Source organism: Nerophis lumbriciformis, linkage group LG03 (genome assembly GCF_033978685.3).
Source record: "Nerophis lumbriciformis linkage group LG03, RoL_Nlum_v2.1, whole genome shotgun sequence".
In the NCBI taxonomy this organism is placed as follows: Eukaryota; Metazoa; Chordata; class Actinopteri; order Syngnathiformes; family Syngnathidae; genus Nerophis; species Nerophis lumbriciformis.
This window is the reverse complement of record NC_084550.2, coordinates 297,501-314,687: the sequence shown is the minus strand read 5'-3', so window position 1 is coordinate 314,687 and position 17,187 is coordinate 297,501. Positions and strand designations below refer to the sequence as shown.

Genomic DNA, 17,187 nt, shown 5'->3' with positions numbered 1-17,187 from the left:
TAACTTGCATCAAGTTCAATAATAAATAAAAAAAAGTGTTATAACTTGCATCAAGTTCAATAATAAATAAAAAAAAGTGTTATAACTTGCATCAAGTTCAATAATAAATTAAATAAAAGTGTTATAACTTGCATCACGTTCAATAATAAATCAAAAAAAGTGTTATAACTTGCATCAAGTTCAATAATAAATCAAAAAAATGTTATAACTTGCATCAAGTTCAATAATAAATCAAAAAGTATTATAACTTGCATCACGTTCAATAATAAATCAAAAAAAGTGTTATAACTTGCATCAAGTTCAATAATAAATCAAATAACTTGCATCAAGTTCAATAATAAATCAAAAAAAGTGTTATAACTTGCATCAAGTTCAATAATAAATAAAACAAGTGTTATAACTTGCATCACGTTCAATAATAATAAAAAAAGTGTTATAACTTGCATCAAGTTCAATAATAAATCAAATAACTTGCATCAAGTTCAATAATAAATCAAATAGAAGTGTTATAACTTGCATCAAGTTCAATAATAAATAAAACAAAAGTGTTATAACTTGCATCAAGTTCAATAATAAATAAAAAAAAGTGTTATAACTTGCATCAAGTTCAATAATAAATCAAAAAAAGTGTTATAACTTGCATCAAGTTCAATAATAAATAAAACAAAAGTGTTATAACTTGCATCAAGTTCAATAATAAATCAAAAAAAGTGTTATAACTTGCATCAAGTTCAATAATAAATCAAATAACTTGCATCAAGTTCAATAATAAATAAAATAAAAGTGCCACTTTGCAATCTTTGCAAAAAACAAAAAAGGAGGAGCTATGCATTTGGCAAGACAGGGCAAGTGACAGCACTTTCCCCCAGGAGAGCCACCTTGCTTCACTGTGAAACAGCACGGCTGTATGATCAGCTCCCATTTCCTCACACAGTGCAGAGAACAGTCGCACTTTCAGTGGTCGTGTTTTGATCAAATTGACCGCGCTCACAACATCTGTTAAAACCTCATTGAGTTCGGGGCTGAGCTGCCTTGACGCGAGTGCTTCCCGGTGAATGACACAGTGTGTGCCTGTCACATTTTTGTTTCTCTGCAGGCGCTGGCTCTGGCTCGACGACCTTTGAGGTGCGAGTCACAAATGTATATATTTGTGTAATTGTGGTCCACACATTAGCCTGCTACCCATCCGCGCGAAAGTTTGTTCCGCTTAGCCCCGCCCCCATTAGTTACTGTTGCTATGTCTGTCAAACTTTCGCTCCTACCGAGAAATATAAAGCCTACAGTAAAAATAAGTACCTGTAATTTCCATTTATTTATATAGCGGATTTCACAGACAGAATCACAAAGTGATTTACAGTGTGTATAGAAAATGAAAGCATAGTAAAAAAAATAATCTAAGAATATAATAATTTAAAAAAAAATTTTTAAGTGAAATTTCCTCCCATTCCTCGCGCCCCACCTGTCATGTCTCTATTCCCCACCAGTGGGGCGCGCCCCACACTTTGAGAAACGCTGACGTAAGCCATGATATTACACACCTTGGATCCCTAGGCGCTACTGCATCAAAAAGTCACATCAGTGTGTAAAGGATATCACCACATGGGCTCAGGAAGACTTCAGAAAACCACTGTCAGTAACTACAGTTGGCTGCTACATCTGGAAGTGCAAGTTAAAACTCTACTATGCAAAGCCACAGCCATTTATCAACAACACCCGGAAACGCTTCGCTGGGCCCGAGCTCATCTAAGATGGACTGATGCAAAGTGGAAAAGTCCCAAAAAGACAAGTGAGGAAAGGAGGAGGAAATGGCTGTGGAGTTGAAATAAAGAAAAAGACTATTAGTGAGGAGTACATTCATCATTAAAAATGCTGTGGAAGAATCAACAAAGCAGGAAGTTTTAATTGTGATGAGAAACAAGATTTTCTGTAAAAATATGCCAAAGCAGACTTATTTCACAGCGAAGTAGAAGCACTGCCTCTCTCACACACACACACACACACACACACACACACACACACACACACACACACACACACACACACACACACACACACACACACACACACACACACACACACACACACACACACACACATTCTCCCCCCCCCCCTCCAGATCTTTCCGTCTGCTCCTTTGTCGTCCGATCCTCCTCTGCCGATGTTAGCGCAAGTGGATTTGACTTGTTAAAAATGTTGTTTGTACTGTAGCGATATGGTTTGTTAGAGTTAAAGATGTTTGGTGATTTCTGATTGTTTCTGAGGGCACCCAATGGATTTTTGTGTGTGAACTCGTGTTGGCAGAGCAGCGCATGCGGCACAGTTCAGCTTGTTGTTTTTGTTGGTCCCATTTAATGTTGATCCTCACGTCCAGTACTGTATAGTCTACAGTCTACAGACCTGTATAGTCTAGTCTACAGTCTACAAACCTGTATAGTCTACAGTCTACAAACCTGTATAGTCTACAGTCTACAGACCTATATAGTCTACAAACCTGTATAGTCTGTAGTCTACAAACCTGTATAGTCCACAGTCTACAAACCTGTATAGTCCACAGTCTACAGACCTGTATAGTCTACAGTCTACAGACCTGTATAGTCTATAGTCTACAGACCTGTATAGTCTACAGTCTACAGACCTGTATAGTCTATAGTCTACAGACCTGTATAGTCTACAGTCTACAAACCTGTATAGTCTACAAACCTGTATAGTCTACAGTCTACAGACCTGTATAGTCTACAGTCTTCCTTCCTGTTTTACTTTCTGTTGTTGTTGTTGTTGTTGTTGTTGCACAAGCTCACGTATCTCAAGTGTCTGCCTGACCTGACATCCACCTGACCAAAACACCTGACGTCTACCTGACATCCACCTGACGTCCACCTGACCAAAACATTGTCCTGTGAGGTCTCACTCACCTGACAAATCTGTCCGTGAGGTTCCTGACAAAGGAGTAGATCTCAAACCAGTCGGTGGCGACACTTCCTGACCTGTAAGGAGACAAAGAAAGACATCAAACTTCTGGTTATCTCCGGATCTAAGATGGATGACAAAGTTGACCAACTTGTGTGTTTATGTCCACAACCTTCTACTATCCAGGTGAGAGGCAGGATTCTGTGAAAAGTAGTTCCTCTGTGTTAGCACTTATAATACAAATATGGCTAACACTTGTAAATATTTAGATCAACACTTCTATTGTTGCCACTATTTAGATGTCTTCTAAATAGTCTACTCTTATTATCTGCATTGTTTATGTTGTTTATAGGCACAATAGTCTACTCCTATTATCTGCATTGTTTATGTTGTTTATAGGCACAATAGTCTACTCCTATTATCTGCATTGTTTATGTTGTTTATAGGCACAATAGTCTACTCCTATTATCTGCATTGTTTATGTTGTTTATAGGCACAATAGTCTACTCCTATTATCTGCATTGTTTATGTTGTTTATAGGCACAATAGTCTACTCCTATTATCTGCATTGTTTATGTTGTTTATAGGCACAATAGTCTACTCCTATTATCTGCATTGTTTATGTTGTTTATAGGCACAATAGTCTACTCCTATTATCTGCATTGTTTATGTTGTTTATAGGCACAATAGTCTACTCCTATTATCTGCATTGTTTATAGGCACAATAGTCTATTCCTATTATCTGCATTGTTTATGTTGTTTATAGGCACAATAGTCTACTCCTATTATCTGCATTGTTTATGTTGTTTATAGGCACAATAGTCTACTCCTATTATCTGCATTGTTTATGTTGTTTATAGGCACAATAGTCTACTCCTATTATCTGCATTGTTTATGTTGTTTATAGACACAATAGTCTACTCCTATTATCTGCATTGTTTATGTTGTTTATAGGCACAATAGTCTCCTCCTATTATCTGCATTGTTTATGTTGTTTATAGGCACACTAGTCTACTCCTATTATCTGCATTGTTTATGTTGTTTATAGGCACAATAGTCTACTCCTATCTGCATTGTTTATGTTGTTTCTAGGCACAATAGTCTACTCCTATTATCTGCATTGTTTATGTTGTTTATAGGCACAATAGTCTACTCCTATTATCTGCATTGTTTATGTTGTTTATAGGCACAATAGTCTACTCCTATTATCTGCATTGTTTATGTTGTTTATAGGCACAATAGTCTACTCCTATTATCTGCATTGTTTATGTTGTTTATAGGCACAATAGTCTACTCCTATTATCTGCATTGTTTATGTTGTTTCTAGGCACAATAGTCTACTCCTATTATCTGCATTGTTTATGTTGTTTATAGGCACAATAGTCTACTCCTATTATCTGCATTGTTTATGTTGTTTATAGGCACAATAGTCTACTCCTATTATCTGCATTGTTTATGTTGTTTATAGGCACAATAGTCTACTCCTATTATCTGCATTGTTTATGTTGTTTATAGGCACAATAGTCTACTCCTATTATCTGCATTGTTTATGTTGTTTATAGGCACAATAGTCTACTCCTATTATCTGCATTGTTTATGTTGTTTATAGGCACAATAGTCTACTCCTATTATCTGCATTGTTTATGTTGTTTATAGGCACAATAGTCTACTCCTATTATCTGCATTGTTTATGTTGTTTATAGGCACAATAGTCTACTCCTATTATCTGCATTGTTTATGTTGTTTATAGGCACACTAGTCTACTCCTATTATCTGCATTGTTTATGTTGTTTATAGACACAATAGTCTACTCCTATTATCTGCATTGTTTATGTTGTTTATAGGCACAATAGTCTACTCCTATTATCTGCATTGTTTATGTTGTTTATAGGCACAATAGTCTACTCCTATTATCTGCATTGTTTATGTTGTTTCTAGGCACAATAGTCTACTCCTATTATCTGCATTGTTTATGTTGTTTATAGGCACAATAGTCTACTCCTATTATCTGCATTGTTTATGTTGTTTCTAGGCACAATAGTCTACTCCTATTATCTGCATTGTTTATGTTGTTTCTAGGCACAATAGTCTACTCCTATTATCTGCATTGTTTATGTTGTTTATAGGCACAATAGTCTACTCCTATTATCTGCATTGTTTATGTTGTTTATAGGCACAATAGTCTACTCCTATTACCTGCATTGTTTATGTTGTTTATAGGCACAATAGTCTACTCCTATTATCTGCATTGTTTATGTTGTTTATAGGCACAATAGTCTACTCCTATTATCTGCATTGTTTATGTTGTTTATAGGCACAATAGTCTACTCCTATTATCTGCATTGTTTATGTTGTTTATAGGCACAATAGTCGACTCCTATTATCTGCATTGTTTATGTTGTTTCTAGGCACAATAGTCTACTCCTATTATCTGCATTGTTTATGTTGTTTATAGGCACAATAGTCTACTCCTATTATCTGCATTGTTTATGTTGTTTATAGGCACAATAGTCTACTCCTATTATCTGCATTGTTTATGTTGTTTATAGGCACAATAGTCTACTCCTATTATCTGCACTGTTTATGTTGTTTATAGACACAATAGTCTACTCCTATTATCTGCATTGTTTATGTTGTTTATAGGCACAATAGTCTACTCCTATTATCTGCATTGTTTATGTTGTTTATAGGCACAATAGTCTACTCCTATTATCTGCATTGTTTATGTTGTTTATAGGCACAATAGTCTACTCCTATTATCTGCATTGTTTATGTTGTTTATAGGCACAATAGTCTACTCCTATTATCTGCATTGTTTATAGGCACAATAGTCTACTCCTATTATCTGCATTGTTTATGTTGTTTATAGGCACAATAGTCTACTCCTATTATCTGCATTGTTTATGTTGTTTATAGACACAATAGTCTACTCCTATTATCTGCATTGTTTATGTTGTTTATAGGCACAATAGTCTACTCCTATTATCTGCATTGTTTATGTTGTTTATAGGCACAATAGTCTACTCCTATTATCTGCATTGTTTATGTTGTTTATAGGCACAATAGTCTACTCCTATTATCTGCATTGTTTATGTTGTTTATAGGCACAATAGTCTACTCCTATTATCTGCATTGTTTATGTTGTTTATAGGCACAATAGTCTACTCCTATTATCTGCATTGTGTATGTTGTTTATAGGCACAATAGTCTACTCCTATTATCTGCATTGTTTATGTTGTTTATAGGCACAATAGTCTACTCCTATTATCTGCATTGTTTATGTTGTTTCTAGGCACAATAGTCTACTCCTATTATCTGCATTGTTGGCCACCTCTTACTTGCCACATTTTAGGAGTTAGAATGCATAAAAAAGAGAAACATGTTCTTGTCTGGCATAAGAATTGTGAATGACCATTTTGTGGAGTGTAGCCACCAGGAGATGAACATGAAGTTGTGTGACATGTGAGCCAACAACAGGCTGCCATGAGAGAAAGGTCTAGAACACACGTATGATTATTAAAGGTCTAGAACACACGTATGATTATTAAAGGTCTAGAACACACGTATGATTATTAAAGGTCTAGAACACATGTATGATTATTAAAGGTCTAGAACACACGTATGATTATTAAAGGTCTAGAACACACGTATGATTATTAAAGGTCTAGAACACACGTATGATTATTAAAGGTCTAGAACACATGTATGATTATTAAAGGTCTAGAACACACGTATGATTATTAAAGGTCTAGAACACACGTATGATTATTAAAGGTCTAGAACACACGTATGATTATTAAAGGTCTAGAACACACGTATGATTATTAAAGGTCTAGAACACACGTATGATTATTAAAGGTCTAGAACACACGTATGATTATTAAAGGTCTAGAACACACGTATGATTATTAAAGGTCTAGAACACACGTATGATTATTAAAAGGTCTAGAACACACGTATGATTATTAAAGGTCTAGAACACACGTATGATTATTAAAGGTCTAGAACACACGTATGATTATTAAAGGTCTAGAACACACGTATGATTATTAAAGGTCTAGAACACACGTATGATTATTAAAGGTCTAGAACACACGTATGATTATTAAAGGTCTAGAACACACGTATGATTATTAAAAGGTCTAGAACACACGTATGATTATTAAAGGTCTAGAACACACGTATGATTATTAAAGGTCTAGAACACACGTATGATTATTAAAGGTCTAGAACACACGTATGATTATTAAAGGTCTAGAACACACGTATGATTATTAAAGGTCTAGAACACACGTATGATTATTAAAGGTCTAGAACACACGTATGATTATTAAAGGTCTAGAACACATGTATGATTATTAAAGGTCTAGAACACACGTATGATTATTAAAGGTCTAGAACACACGTATGATTATTAAAGGTCTAGAACACACGTATGATTATTAAAGGTCTAGAACACACGTATGATTATTAAAGGTCTAGAACACACATATGATTATTAAAGGTCTAGAACACACGTATGATTATTAAAGGTCTAGAACACATGTATGATTATTAAAGGTCTAGAACACACGTATGATTATTAAAGGTCTAGAACACATGTATGATTATTAAAGGTCTAGAACACACGTATGATTATTAAAGGTCTAGAACACACGTATGATTATTAAAGGTCTAGAACACACGTATGATTATTAAAGGTCTAGAACACACGTATGTGGAGTTTGAAAACATGGTCACACTGAAGTCAGCAGCTGCCTGGCGAGGGTTTCTTCTGGTGGATGATGCAACTCCTCTTCCTTCCTGCCTTGCATCATCCACCAAGGAACATTCACACACACACACACACACACACACACACACACACACACACACACACACACACACACACACACACACACACACACACAACTTACACTTCACTGTCCTCACAACATCAACATCATTTATGAAGCACATTTCAACTTCAGCACACGTGCTGCACAGCTTCAAAGATAACACAAACAACACAACACAACACAACACAACACCATACAAAAATATATATATAAGAATTATGAGACGCCATAGCAGGTGCATTATGGGACGCCATAGCAGGTGCATTATGGGACGCCATAGCAGGATGGAGATGACAGAGTGTTAAAGGCCAGGGTATAAAAGTGTTTCTAAGAGCCATTTAAAGACAGGAAGAGAAGAGGCCTGTCTAACACTCAAAGGTAAGTCCTTCCATGAACATGAACGCACCACCTGAACATGAACATGAACATGAACATGAACATGAACATACCACCTGAACATGAACATGAACGCACCACACGAACATGAACGCACCACACGAACATGAACGCACCACATGCACATAAACGCAACACGTGAACATGAAGGCACCACATGAACGCACCACATGAACATGAACGCACCACATGAACATGAAGGCACCACATGAACATGAACGCACCACAAGAACGCATCACGTGAACATAAGCATCCCCTTGAACATGAACGCACCACATGGACATAAAGGCACCACGTGAACATGAACGCACCACATGAGCGCAACACGTGAACATGAACGCACCTCATGAACATGAACGCACCACGTGAACATGAACACACCCCATGAACATGAACGCACCACGTGAACATGAACGCACCACGTGAACATGAACGCACCACAAGAACATGAACGCACCACATGAAAATTAACATGAAGGCACCACGTGAACATGAACGCACCACATGAACATGAACATGAACGCACCACAACAACATGAACGCACAACATGAACATGAACGCACCACATGAACATGAACACACCCCATGAACATGAACGCACCACAAGAACATGCACGCACCACAAGAACATGAACATGAAGGCACCACATGAACATGAACGCACCACATGAACATGAACACACCCCATGAACATGAACGCACCACAAGAACATGAACATGAAGGCACCACATGAACATGAACGCACCACATGGAGGCACTACATGAACATGAAGGCACCATGTGAACATGAACGCACCACATGAACATGAACATGAACGCACCACAACAACATGAACGCACCACATGAACATGAACATGAACACACCCCATGAACATGAACGCACCACAAGAACATGAACATGAAGGCACCACATGAACATGAACGCACCACATGGAGGCACTACATGAACATGAAGGCACCATGTGAACATGAACGCACCACATGAACATGAACGCACCACAACAACATGAACATGAACGCACCACAACAACATGAACGCACAACATGAACATGAACGCACCACATGAACATGAACATGAACACACCCCATGAACATGAACGCACCACAAGAACATGCACGCACCACAAGAACATGAACATGAAGGCACCACATGAACATGAACGCACCACATGGAGGCACTACATGAACATGAAGGCACCACGTGAACATGAACGCACCACATGAACATGAACGCACCACATGGAGGCACTACATGAACATGAAGGCACCACGTGAACATGAACGCACCACATGAACATGAACATGAACGCACCACAACAACATGAACGCACCACATGAACATGAACGCACCACATGAACATGAACGTACCACATGAACATGAACGCACCACACGAACATGAACGTACCACATGAACATGAACGCACCACATGAACATGAAGGCACCACATGAACATGAACGCACCACATAAACATGAACGCACCACATGAACATGAAGGCACCACATGAACATGAAGGCACCACATAAACATGAACGCACCACATGAACATAATAATAATAATAACTGGGATTTATATAGCGCTTTTCTAAGTACCCAAAGTCGCTTTACATGTAGAACCCATCAAACATTCACACCTGGTGGTGGTAAGCTACTTTCATAGCCACAGCTGCCCTGGGGTAGACTGACGGAAGCGTGGCTGCAATTTGCGCCAACGGCCCCTCCGACCACCACCTGTCATTCATCATTCAATTCACCGGTGTGAGTGGCACCGGGGGCAAAGGGTGAAGTGTCCCGCCCAAGGACACAACGGCAGCCATTTTTTTGGATGGTAAGAGGCGGGGAGCGAACCTGCAACCCTCAGGTTTCTGGCACGGTTGCTCTACCCACTACACCATGCCGCCCAACATGAACGCACCACGTGAACATAAACATGAAGGCACCACATGAACATGAAGGCACCACATGAACATGAACGCACCACAAGAACGCATCACGTGAACATGAAAGCATCCCCTTCAATCCAATCCAATCCACTTTATTTATATAGCACATTTAAACAACAAAATGTTTCCAAAGTGCTGCACAACAATATTAAACACAATTAAAAACAATATAAAATAAATGTGAAAAAATCCCCTTGAACATGAACGCACCACATGAACATGAACGCACCACATGAACATGAACGCACCACATGAACATGAAGGCACCACGTGAACATGAACGCACCACATGAGCGCAACACGTGAACATGAACGCACCTCATGAACATGAACGCACCACGTGAACATGAACACACTTCATGAACATGAACGCACCACAAGAACATGAACGCACCACATAAGCATGAACATGAAGGCACCATGTGAACATGAACATGAACGCACCACAACAACATGAACACACAACATGAACATGAACGCACCACATGAACATGAACACACCCCATGAACATGAACGCACCACAAGAACATGAACGCACCACAAGAACATGCACGCACCACAAGAACATGAACCTGAAGGCACCACATGAACATGAAAGCACCACATGAACATGAAGGCACCACATGAATATGAAGGCACCACATGAACATGAAGGCACCACGTGAACATGAACATGAATGCACCACATGAACATGAACGCACCACAAGAACACGAACGCATCACAAGAACATGCACGCACCACATGAACATGAACATGAACGCACCACATGAACATGAACGCACCACATGAACATGAAGGCACCACATGAACATGAACATGAACGCACCACATGCACATGAAGGCACCACATGAACATGACGGCACAACATGAACATGAACGCACCACATGAACATGAAGGCACCACATGAACATGACGGCAACACATGAACATGACGGCACCACACGAACGTGAACGCACCACGTGAACATGAACGCACCACGCCCTTCCACTGGATGTCCCTTTCATATTTACTGGTTGTTGTCAACTCCTATCTCCACTCTCCATTGCTGACTTGGCGCTGCCAGGAAACGTCATGACGAGCAGCTGGGAGTCATTTTCATGATTCATCTTCTCAAGTTTCCCCATCTTCACGCAGATTTTAACCCCTGCCTCGTCACGTCACCTAACAACTTGTTTAGTGGCAAACACCTTGTCTTTTCACACTATACAGCCATTATCAAGTACCATCATCACTGGAGGACGAGGCAAAACACGTTGCGCACTAAGAGCAGGTATGCCAACCGCTAAGCTAGCTGCAAAGTTTGCTTGAAAGCAAAGAAGTCATCAGTAAAGTTGAAGAAGCAAGAAAGTAAACAGTTATTAGCAAGAAATTAAATAACTTCAATTCCGGACTACGCTTTGAAACCTGCGGCTTATGAAACGGTGCGGCTGATTTATGGATTTTTCTTTGCTGACGGCCATAATGCTTATAGTTTTTTTTAACCCTTAACACCTGAGTACTTGTGTGATGATGTCATTACTGCCACAAGTGGTGTAAAAGTGTATTACACCTGAGTACTTGTGTGATGATGTCATTACTGCCACCAGTGGTGTAAAAGTGTATTACACCTGAGTACTTGTGTGATGTTGTCATTACTGCCACAAGTGGTGTAAAAGTGTATTACACCTGAGTACTTGTGTGATGATGTCATTACTGCCACAAGTGGTGTAAAAGTGTATTACACCTGAGTACTTGTGTGATGTTGTCATTACTGCCACAAGTGGTGTAAAAGTGTATTACACCTGAGTACTTGTGTGATGATGTCATTACTGCCACCAGTGGTGTAAAAGTGTATTACACCTGAGTGCTTGTGTGATGATGTCATTACTGCCACAAGTGGTGTAAAAGTGTATTACACCTGAGTACTTGTGTGATGATGTCATTACTGCCACCAGTGGTGTAAAAGTGTATTACACCTGAGTGCTTGTGTGATGATGTCATTACTGCCACAAGTGGTGTAAAAGTGTATTACACCTGAGTACTTGTGTGATGATGTCATTACTGCCACAAGTGGTGTAAAAGTGTATTACACCTGAGTGCTGAGAAACACCACGGCCCTATGGTTAGCAAACAGTAGTCTACATAACATGTGATGCAGCTTCTTTGGTTGCATAGATGATGTTTTACACTTTTATCTACGTGCCTCCACTTCCACTGGCTCTTCTCCCCGTCAGCCATGTTGTATTTTTTAGCCCGTCCATAGCGAGTCTACTGGCAACTAATACTCGAATACTTTGTGTTAGAAAATGTCAGAGTGGAGGATGCATGTGCACGCACGAGCCAGTCTGCCCCACAACAAGAGGGTGGAGGAAAAGAAGCAGCCTTGGACGACAATGGCGAGCTGGTGCAAAGCACTCTGGGTACATTTCACAGCCACTCAGGGACATGTTTGCTATGTTATGTTGTGATGTGTTATGTTTGCTATGTTATGTTGTGATGTGTTATGTTTGCTATGTTATGTTGTGATGTGTTATGATGTTTGCTATGTTATGTTGTGATGTGTTATGTTTTCTATGTTATGTTGTGATGTGTTATGATGTTTGCTATGTTATGTTGTGATGTGTTATGATGTTTGCTATGTTATGTTGTGATGTGTTATGATGTTTGCTATGTTATGTTGTGATGTGTTATGATGTTTGCTATGTTATGTTGTGATGTGTTATGATGTTTGCTATGTTATGTTGTGATGTGTTATGTTTGCTATGTTATGTTGTGATGTGTTATGTTTGCTATGTTATGTTGTGATGTGTTATGATGTTTGCTATGTTATGTTGTGATGTGTTATGTTTGCTATGTTATGTTGTGATGTGTTATGTTTGCTATGTTATGTTGTGATGTGTTATGAAAGCTTGCTATGTTATGTTGTGATGAGTTATGATGTTTGCTATGTTATGTTGTGATGTGTTATGATGTTTGCTATGTTATGTTGTGATGTGTTATGTTTGCTATGTTATGTTGTGATGTGTTATGATGTTTGCTATGTTATGTTGTGATGTGTTATGTTTGCTATGTTATGTTGTGATGTGTTATGTTTGCTATGTTATGTTGTGATGTGTTATGATGTTTGCTATGTTATGTTGTGATGTGTTATGTTTGCTATGTTATGTTGTGATGTGTTATGAAAGCATGTATTGACACATGTGTTCCAGTTTAGAGAGTTGAGAAGGTGACTTACTTGTCCAGGACGAAGTAAAGATCGTATGCTCCGTGACAAGAGGCTTCCTCCGCCCAGCACGTCGAGGCCAACACGCCCAGCAGCAGCGCAGCCAGGGCGGACACTTTCCAGCAAGTTGTCCGGGAGAAGAGTTCTCCCTCCGGAGTGAAGCGACGCGACTTTCTGCACATTGTAGGACTTCTTGCCGGCCAAGTTACTGAAGAGCAGGTCGACGGACGGCGCGCTAGCCAGTGAGCTAGCCAGTGAGCTAGTGACGCATGGCAGCAACAAGTTCACCGCCTGGCCTGCGAAATAGCGGAAATTACCGAAGAGACGTCATCGTTCTTGCCTCACTTTGCATCGTCGCCACACTGGAAGTAAGTAGGTGAGGAAGAAGAAGGTCCACCTAAGTGATGAAAACAAAGATGGTGCATTCAAGTTGCAACACCAACAACTTTACTTGGTGCTGCGTTCACTGACTCACGTGATGCTGGGATTTGTTGGCCTCTTCAGGGACGCTGGGGAAAAAATGAACATCTGTGCCGAAACACTGCACGTGACGTCATTAAATAATGTGGAATCAGTTTGGGAGTTATTGTTATTATTATTATTATCATTATTATATAACAACGCAAAACAGCTTTGATTTAAAAAAACAAACAAAAACAAAAAATCAACATTTGTTTAAATTTAATAATAATAATAATAATAATAATAATAATAGTTCTCTCTCTAAATACTTCACATCATGTTTTATGATTACTGCTATATTGCACAATAAATACTGTATAATAGGCGGTGGTATATATATATATATATATAATTATAAATGTATGTATATATGTATCTATATATTTATGTAAATATACATATTGATGTATATTTTTGTATATGTATGTTGTTGTTGTATGTATATTTATTTATTTCGTAGTCGATGTGTATCTTTACTTGATTTGGTATATCTGAAGTTATTTTTTTTGGAATGATTGTAAAGTGAATTGTTTGCTAATTATTCAGTTTTAATAACACATAAGTTTATATCTATATTTTCTTCCCGTGACTCCAGGAAGAATACTAACAGCTTCTGTTATCCAAATAAATAAACATGAATGAATATACAAGACGTATACATTCCAACATTGAGTCCCAGTGGCAGAATGCTATATATGTTATATCTATATATATATATATGTATGTATTATATGTACATAACATAACATCATCAGGTGTTTTCAAGAGGAAATTCCAAGACAGGTAAGAGATGCTGCACACTTTGTTCAGACAAGAGTGTGGAAAGAGGATGTGAGTCACACGTGCCCTTGAGCAAGAAGAATATAAATATAATACAATATAACTAAATCAATGTGTTGACATGTAGAAGGTACGTCTGCAATATAAACACATCCTGCACTCTGCCTAGGGGCCCTTGATCTGTGGGGGCCTGTGAGTCAGTCAATAAATGACATATTCAATTGTACTGCAAACTCACTCCAAGTCCCTTCCTGCTCCGCCACCGATAATAATATGTCCATTTTCTTTTATTGTCTCTTGTACACTCATACTATATATATATATATATACATACATATAGTTGATGATTCTGTGGTTTATCCTGTTATACAGTGTAAAGCAGGATACATTAGGTCAGGGAAAAATACAGAGGCTATTTCATCCCTACAAGCCTGTTTTGAAGAGCAGAGAAACCAGAAAGACAGGCTTGTAGGGATGAAATGGCTACTGTATTTTTTCCTGACCTAATGTACATAGATATATATATGTATTTATATATTTATATGTATAGATGTATATATATATATATATATACAAATATACATATATATGTATATATATACACGTTTGTATTTATTTCCTGTTTTCATCCATACATATATTTATGAATGTGATGTTATGTATTGATGTATACATAAATAAATGTGATGTTATGTGGTAGAAGGTTGAGGAGAGGGGAGCAGGGAGCAGGGAGCAGGGAGCGGGGGTCTGAGCGAGGGCCACAATGTGGCGTGGCGAGGACAGGAGCGCTGTGACAGGCTGGCAGGAACATCGGCAAGATGAAGCACCACAATGGCGGCGTTGGCGCCCGAGGCGAAGCTGCTGCTGGAGCGAGAGTGAGGAGGTCTCTCTCTCTCTCTCTCTCTCTCTCCATTCCTCCATTCCTCGCCTCAAAGACTTCCTTCTTCTTCTCAAAAGTGTGTTTGGCCCTGAGGGGACGGCACTTGGCGGCCATGGGCCTCAGCAATCAGCAGCCATCAGCAGTGACACCAGCGTGGCCTTCGCCTTGACTTCTTCTCCCAACACGCACTCAACATCATATTTCATGTCTCACTGACTCTTTATAATACATCAACTCACTCCTTTATATCACATGCACTCCTTTCTAATACATCACTCCTTTCTAATACATCACTCCTTTATATCACATGCACTCCTTTCTAATACATGCACTCCTTTATAATACATCACTCCTTTCTAATACATCACTCCTTTCTAATACATCACTCCTTTCTAATACATCACTCCTTTCTAATACATCACTCCTTTCTAATACATCACTCCTTTATAATACATCACTCCTTTCTAATACATGCACTCCTTTCTAATACATCACTCCTTTATAATACATCACTCCTTTCTAATACATGCACTCCTTTATAATACATCACTCCTTTCTAATACATGCACTCCTTTATATCACATGCACTCCTTTCTAATACATGCACTCCTTTCTAATACATCACTCCTTTCTAATACATGCACTCCTTTATAATACATCACTCCTTTATAATACATGCACTCCTTTCTAATACATGCACTCCTTTCTAATACATGCACTCCTTTCTAATACATCACTCCTTTATAATACATGCACTCCTTTCTAATACATGCACTCCTTTCTAATACATGCACTCCTTTCTAATACATCACTCCTTTCTAATACATGCACTCCTTTCTAATACATGCACTCCTTTCTAATACATCACTCCTTTATAATACATGCACTCCTTTCTAATACATGCACTCCTTTCTAATACATCACTCCTTTCTAATACATGCACTCCTTTCTAATACATGCACTCCTTTATAATACATGCACTCCTTTCTAATACATGCACTCCTTTATATCACATGCACTCCTTCTAATACATCACTCCTTTCTAATACATCACTCCTTTCTAATACATCACTCCTTTCTAATACATGCACTTCTTTCTAATACATGCACTCCTTTCTAATACATGCACTCCTTTCTAATACATGCACTCCTTTCTAATACATCACTCCTTTATAATACATGCACTCCTTTCTAATACATGCACTCCTTTCTAATACATCACTCCTTTCTAATACATCACTCCTTTCTAATACATGCACTCTTTTCTAATACATCACTCCTTTCTAATACATGCACTCCTTTCTAATACATGCACTCCTTTCTAATACATGCACTCCTTTATATCACATGCACTCCTTCTAATACATCACTCCTTTCTAATACATCACTCCTTTCTAATACATCACTCCTTTCTAATACATGCACTTCTTTCTAATACATGCACTCCTTTCTAATACATCACTCCTTTCTAATACATGCACTCCTTTCTAATACATGCACTCCTTTCTAATACATGCACTCCTTTATATCACATGCACTCCTTCTAATACATCACTCCTTTCTAATACATCACTCCTTTCTAATACATCACTCCTTTCTAATACATGCACTTCTTTCTAATACATGCACTCCTTTCTAATACATCACTCCTTTCTAATACATGCACTTCTTTCTAATACATGCACTCCTTTCTAATACATCACTCCTTTCTAATACATGCACTTCTTTCTAATACATGCACTCCTTTCTAATACATCACTCCTTTA

At 38.4% G+C, this 17,187-nt stretch overlaps 1 protein-coding gene across 2 annotated transcripts in view; it reads right to left on the bottom strand.

Moving 5' to 3' along the window:
- Positions 1 to 13,869, bottom strand: part of antxr2a (ANTXR cell adhesion molecule 2a) — a 116,552-nt gene extending 102,683 nt beyond the window's left edge. The window contains exons 1-3 of one of the 2 annotated variants that reach the window (XM_061931187.2): positions 13,775 to 13,869; positions 13,312 to 13,696; positions 2,913 to 2,984 (exon numbers count right to left, since the gene is read on the bottom strand). In XM_061931187.2, the coding sequence (XP_061787171.2) occupies positions 2,913 to 2,984; positions 13,312 to 13,481 (242 nt within the window). In that variant the 5' untranslated portion in view covers positions 13,482 to 13,696; positions 13,775 to 13,869. The other variant, XM_072912383.1, reaches the window with a different exon arrangement.
- Positions 13,870 to 17,187: the final 3,318 nt, after the last annotated feature.